Genomic DNA, 7,251 nt, shown 5'->3' on the forward strand with positions numbered 1-7,251 from the left:
ACATGGTTATCTACAAGAGTGCAAACTTCAATATTGCTGATAACTTATTGTGTGAAACATTATCTGATGTCCTCTACAAACCTATATAGAAATAATTTTAAAATATTGTTCCATCCATGCCATTAATGAACTCAAAACATCCACCTAGGTTTGTCAAGAATTGCTTCATAATATCTGGAACAAATTTTAACAACAGCTCTAACTATTTACTGCAGCTTATTTTTCACTTGGTGCAGGCACTTTCATCTGAGTGGGATGAAAATCCACATGGCATGGTCACGCTGAAGCCTGAGCCATCTCCACCCCAAGCCAGAGGGAACACTGTTCTACAGTAAGACCTGAAGTGGGACAGATTCCCATGGAGATTTGAACCCAGTGCTTTCCAAGTACATGGGGTCAGTGGTTGGAATGTAATACTGAGTCAGGTTCTTTCTCTCTATTAGCACTGCGTAATCAATTGGACACTTCCTTTAGCACTGCATGTAACAGCTTTGGTTTGTGTTCCCCCTCTAAATACTCTCATTAATTTACAAACCAGTTGACTTCATCAGCAATTTATCACCATGGTAACTCTGGCGTCAGATATAGGCCCTTCCCCCGTTCCTTCTGCAATTTTCAACTTACTTGTTTTCTGCCTTTCATAGTTCTGACAAGAAGTGTTTGACCTTAAATATCAACTTTGTTTCCCCATCCATGGACACAGCACAATCTGCTAAGCCTCCCCATTACCACTATCAGGCATTCCTCTTGGATACTGCCTGATCTGCATGATCACTTGGATCACTGCCTGATCTACTTTGTCACACTGTGTGAGCAGAATTATCTGCAGCTTAATGTGAAAAAGACTAAGGAGCTGGTGGTGGACCTGAGGAGGGCTGAGGCACTGGTGACCCCTGTTTCCATCCAGGGGGTCAGTGTGGACATGGTGGAGGATTACAAATACCTGGGGATACGAATTGACAATAAACTGGACTGGTCAAAGAACACTGAGGCTGTCTACAAGAAGGGTCAGAGCCGTCTCTATTTCCTGAGAAGACTGAGGTCTGTCGGACGATGCTGAGGATGTTCTACGAGTCTGTGGTGGCCAGTGTGATCATGTTTGCTGTTGTGTGCTGGGGCAGCAGGCTGAGGGTAGCAGACACCAACAGAATCAACAAACTTATTCATAAGGCCAGTGATGTTGTGGGGATGGAACTGGACTCTCTGACAGTGGTGTCTGAAAAGAGAATGCTGTCCAAGTTGCATGCCACTACATAATGGACTGGTTGGGCACGGGAGTACATTCAGCCAGAGACTCATTCCACCGAGGTGCAACACAGAGCGTCATAGGAAGTCATTCCTGCCTGTGGCCATCAAACTTTACAACTCCTCCCTTGGAGGGTCAGACACCCTGAGCCAATAGGCTGGTCCTGGACTTATTTCCTGGCATAATTTACATATTACTATTTAATTATTTATGGTTTTATATTGCTATATTTATACTCTATTCTTGGTTGGGGCAACTGTAATGAAAATCAGTTTCCCTCGGGATCAATAAAGTATGACTATGACTATGACTGCGAAGACCCCTCCCCCACTACCATTCCCAGGTCAAAGCTAAATGCAGATTCGAGGAATAGCACCTATGCCTGGGCAGTCTCCAAGTTGGCAGCATAAACAATGAATTCTCAAACTAACCACTCCCTCTCTGTCCCTTCCTCTCTTTTTTTTTCTCCTCCCTCTCCACCTGATCTAACTGGCCACATCACCCTATATTTCCTTGCTCTTCCACACCCGCCCATCAGCCACACACACTCCTCCCACAGTCACGTTCCATGCTCTGCTGTCCCTTCCAATCAGATTCCATCTTCTTCAGCCCTTTGTCACTTCCACCTATCACCTCCAAGCTTCTGACATCATTCCCACTCTTTCCCCAAGCGCATCTGCTAATCAACTCCAGATTGTTAACTGAGCCAAGTGCAAATTGGCACTGAGTTAGTGAAATCAGAGAGCTAAATGTGTGGCTCAAAGATTGGTGTGGGGGGAAGTGGGTTTGAACTTGTGGGAGGGACACTGCAGTATTGGGGAAGGAGGGAGCTGTTCTGATGGGATTGGCTCAACCTGAAGCATGCTGGGACCAAAATCCTGGCAAATAACAAAACTAGGGCTATGAATAGGGCTTTAAGCTGAATATTAGGGGGCATTGTCAACAACTTGGAAAAGGGAAAGAGAGTGCCAAAGGTAAAAAAAAAGACAAAATATTTAAAAAGAGATAAGCATTTAACCTCAGGTAACATGGAGACAAAATTGAACAGGACGATGACTGCAAGTGTAAAATCTAAATGCACACAGTATATGTAACAAGATAGATGAATTTGTAGCGCAATTTGAAATTGGCATATATGACACTGTAGACATCACAGCGTTGTGGCTGAAAGAAGATCACAGCTGGGAGCTTAACATCCAAGGATGCACATCATTATCGAAAGGACAGACTGGTGGTTAGATGGTGTGGGGTGGTTTTGTTAGTAAAATCAAAACCTTAGAAAGAAGTGATATAGCACAAGAATATGTAAGATCCTTCTGGGTAGAGATAAGAAACGTCAAAGGTAAAAGACCCTTACAGGAGTTAGATACAGATGTCCAAAGAGTAGCTAGAATATAGGGTATAAATTACAATGGGAGATAGAAAAGGCATGTAAAAAGGGCAATGTTACAATGGTTACAGTGGATTTCAATATGCAGGTAGATTGGGATCCCAAGAGAGAGGATTTGTAGAATGCCTAGGGGATGGCTTTTTAGAGCAGCTTGTGTTCAAGCCCACTAGGGAAATGGCAATTCTGGATTGGGTGTTGTGTAATGAACCAGATTTGAACAGAGAGCTTAAGGTAAAGGAATCCTTAGGAGATGAGTGATCATAATATGATAGAATTCACCCTGTACCCTATATCAGTATTACAGGGAACTACAGAGACATGAGAGAGGAGCTGGCCAAAGTTAATTGGAAGGAGACACTAGCAGAGATGATGGTAGAGCTGCAATGGCTGGAGTTTCTGAGAGCAATTCGGAAGATGCAGGATGGATGCATCCCAAAGATGAAGAAACGTTCTAAAGGGAGCAGGCTGACAAGGGACGTCAAAGACAGCAAAAAAGCAAAAGAGAGGGCACACAATACAGCAAAAATTAGTGGAAAGCTAGAGGATGGGGAAACTTTTGAGAATCTGTAGAAGGCAGCTAAAAAAAAGCAATTGAGAGAGAAAAAGATGAAATATGAAGGTAAGTTAGTCAATAATATAAATGGAGATACCGGATTTTTTCTCAGACATACAAAGAAGAGTAAAAGAGAGACAAGAGTGGATACTGGACTGCTGGAAAGTGATGCTGGAGAGGTAGTAATTGGGGAAAAAGAAATGTTGGACGAACTAAAAATAAAGACAACATAAGTATTCCAGAAATTTGAGACTGTTAGAGAGCAGAAATGAGTATAGTTGCTATTGCAAGAAGGTGCTTGGGAAGCTGAAAAGGAGTCCTGCAGAAGGGCCTAGGCCTGAAACATTGACTGTACTCTTTTCCATAGATGCTTCCTGGCCTGCTGAGTTCCTCCAGTTGTTTGTGGGTGTTGCCTGGATTTCCAGCATCTGCAGATTTTCTCTTGTCTGTGATTTCATTTTGAAAGGACTGGAATATAAAAGTAAGGCTGAAGTTTTATAAGGCATTGGTCAGACTTCATTTGGAGTGTTATGAACAGCTTTGGGCCCAATATCTAAGAAAAATGTGCTGGCATTGGAGAGGATCCAGAGGAGATTCATGAGAACGATTCCAGCGATGTTCATGTATGGGGAGAATTTGATGGCCGTGGGCTTGTACTCACTGGAATTTAAAAAAACGAGGAGGGGAGATCTCATTGAAACCTACCAAATATTGAAAAGTCTCAATAGAGAGATGTGGAAAGGATGTTTTCAGTAGTGAGAAAGTCTAGGACCAGAGGGCACAGCCTCAGAATATAGGGACTTCTCTTTACAACAGAGATGAGGAGGAATTTCTTTAGCCATAGGGTAGTGAATCTGTGGAATTCATTGCCACAGATGGCTCTGGAGACTAAGTCATTGGGTATATTTAAGGTGGAGGCTGATAGGTTCTTGATTTGTAAGGGTGTCAAAGGTAGAAGGTGGAATAATGTGGTCTGAGAGGGAAAGCAAATGATGGAATGTCAGGCAGACTGAATGGCCTAATTCTATTCCCATGTCTTACGGATTTATGGTAATTCCCTGCACCTGCATCTACCTATCAACTGCCAGATTTTGCTTCACCTCTTTCCACCACCTTTTCATACTGGCTGTTCTCCCTCTTTCTTTCTAGTCCAGAGGATGGGTAAAAATCTCAACTGTCCTTTTCCATCCATAGATGCTGCAAGACCCACTGAATTCCTCTGCCGTTTGTGCACTGCTTCAGATTTCAGCATACGCAGTCTCCTGAGTCTCCAATACTGTGTACGAAAGTTATCCGGTTTCTTGGGACTTTGGAGTGAGCCCTGGCTGAAAAGCCCACACCCCCAGTGTCATGGTTTACATATTCAACATTTCCCAATCGGAGGTAACTAGATATTTGATAAGCAAGGGTATGCAGTATTACCATATTAAATAGGGAATGCAGATCTGAGATCACAGTCTTGATTATCTATCAGTATGTTTATTCTGGAAACTGTTGACACTGTCAACCTCTTACAGATTCCTCTTTGGTTAACTGTTCTAGTTCTCAGCCTGATAATTTCTTAACTGCGAAAGATTCTGTGCTTCTTCTGCCCTCCCGCACACTAACAAGTATCCCTTAATCTACTGATTCTCAGTGTTACAAGGTTTGGAGTAAACTATCCCAAAAATCCTTCTCCTCGATTGTCTTGGCACCTTAATAATAATGATTGGACACCTTAATAATAATGATATAAAGCCTCTATATCTGAAACTGCATTGTCCCAAACAAGGTTCTATTTGCACCAACATTTTCACGGGTGCCTAATCATCTGTAATTCATTCCTGAAGATCCACGGGTTAATCCTAACTCCTGTCCACCCTGACTCCCTTTGTGATCTTCCTCCGTTCTCCCTTCATATTCTTTATGCTTTAAACTCTACTTCTTCTGCCTTGATTTTGTGACTCTCTGTGTCCCTCCCTGATTGGGCTTGGACTCATTTCTCCCCTCCCCCTTGCCTCATCATTCAGAGTTCCATCCATTGCTTCTTACCTCAGAATCCCCCTCATTTACCTCATACCTTACTCTGCTGCCAATGCCCTGTGGCTCAGACCCTGCACAGTCTTTCCCAACAAAGAATTGAGGTTGATGTTGTAACGTCACAGAAGTTCGAAACATTTTTTTGATTAATGATTTCCACTGACCTTCTTCCCATATATTTAAAATGCTCTAAGATCTTTTCTGTACCAATGTTTCAGCTTTTGCAGAATACCGTGGAATAAAAATAATAATAATTTAACCACATGCAGTTCTAAAACAGATTTCACCATAACATGTTCTCTCCTCCAGGCCTAGGACCCTGAACTATTTCCCCACCAGCTTCCTGAATTTCCAGATTTTTCATGTTTGCTATTTCATCAGCCAGGTACTTACAGAGTCTTGTGAGTTTTCATATGTGGCCTGAGCTGAACTCCCAGAGTCTGACATCGCTCAGTCATTTTCCTGGCATTACTCTTAACCTTCTGGATGTCCACAGTGAACGCTGGGGTGAAAAGTTGCTGGATTGATGCAACAGAAAGCATGGCTTCTTTTGATCCCTAGAGTAAAAGCACAAACTCTGATCAATGACTTTGTCAGGTAGTGCATTTTCTTTAGGTCAATGACATTGATTTGTTATGAAAACCTGCCACTCTAGTTGCCTGACACATCCATCTACACAGCAACTACTCCATGGGAGGTAGAAAGATTTCTTGTTACCTGATTGGAGGATTCTTGACCATCATGAAACAGTCTTCCTCCTACCACTCTATTGCCCCATTATTTTTTCCCTCCTAAGTTGCTCACAATAGTGTCCTCAAGGTTAATATTTAACTTTAGGAAGCTGCAGAACATCCTATCCCCACCACAAAGCTAATACACCAACACTGAACAGCAATGATAAGTTTGGAAGTTTTATGGCATTAATTTCAAGCCCATGCACTGGGAGCACGCAAAGCGCATATGATATAAACAGCAAGAGGAGAACACCACCTCACAAATTACCACCCACTCTGTCAACCATTTATGGTTTTGTGGCAAAATCTGGTTTTCACCACCTTAGAAGTAACCCAGAACCCACAAAACCAGAGTGAAAGCAAATCATCCTAGATCTCGAGGATCTCCCTCAGAAGGAAAATGGTTTAATGTTAACAAAGTTAAAGGCATCTGGACATATTGATGAGGCCATCAATAAATGGTACTGGATCTAATAAACAGCGACATGGTGTACAAATCAAAGGAGGAGTCAATTTGCCAAGCTACATCAGGCTCCCCTGAACTTCCTCTGAGAGGTATACAAAAATATTGCTGCCCCTCCCAACAAATTAAAACTTCACATTCATCCCAAAGGCTTCTCCTGTATGTGGGTTTATTAAGATTAAAATTATGCAAGGCAAGTCAGCGTTTATAAATTGGATGAAGGCAGAATCTGGTACCTGTTATGCATTACAATTAGTGGTGAAAATAAAGTCTTACACATCCAAACTAAAAGCATAGCTACATTTAAATGCAAGGAATAGGCTTTACAATCATTCTGTTTCATACTGTTTTACCTTTTCACTGTCTGTCCCTTTCAGGATAATTCACTTCAAAGCTCATGTTAGACACAAAGATTTAATGTTGCAGTGAGTCAAGGGACTGTCCCTAAATTGATTTTCAAAAGAAACATACACAACTGAATTTAAGAAGACAAAGATAAAAAGCGCAAAGTATCGTCAATAGCAAATATATGGCCACATGATATGTTTTTCTGGTGTTGCAAGTGATTTAAGTTTTGATTCATCACCATCATCATCAGGTGTTGTGTCAAATGATGTCGTCTATCCATTACCATGATTGCTCTTCGAAAATTTTACTACTGAAGTGGTTTGGCATTGCCTTCTTCTGGGCAGCGTCTTTCAAGACGGGTAACCCCAGCCATTATCAATACCCTTCAGAGTTTTGATTAGGACATCAGAAAACTTGAAATACTACAGTACTTGTCAGGAATTACCCTGGGAATGCATCCACACTTTAGTCCTATGAAACAACTCACTATTCATGAGT

General features: G+C 41.9%; 1 protein-coding gene across 1 annotated transcript in view; it reads right to left on the reverse strand.

The window, feature by feature from the left end:
- Window positions 1-5,750, reverse strand: part of LOC140203714 (D-serine dehydratase) — a 60,603-nt gene extending 54,853 nt beyond the window's left edge. Inside the window, exon 1 of the mRNA XM_072269778.1 lies at window positions 5,602-5,750. Within this exon, the coding sequence (XP_072125879.1) occupies window positions 5,602-5,750 (149 nt within the window). The remainder of the gene's footprint in view (window positions 1-5,601) is intronic.
- Window positions 5,751-7,251: the final 1,501 nt, after the last annotated feature.

The sequence above is a fragment of the Mobula birostris genome, chromosome 1 (assembly GCF_030028105.1).
Source record: "Mobula birostris isolate sMobBir1 chromosome 1, sMobBir1.hap1, whole genome shotgun sequence".
Classification (NCBI taxonomy): Eukaryota; Metazoa; Chordata; class Chondrichthyes; order Myliobatiformes; family Myliobatidae; genus Mobula; species Mobula birostris.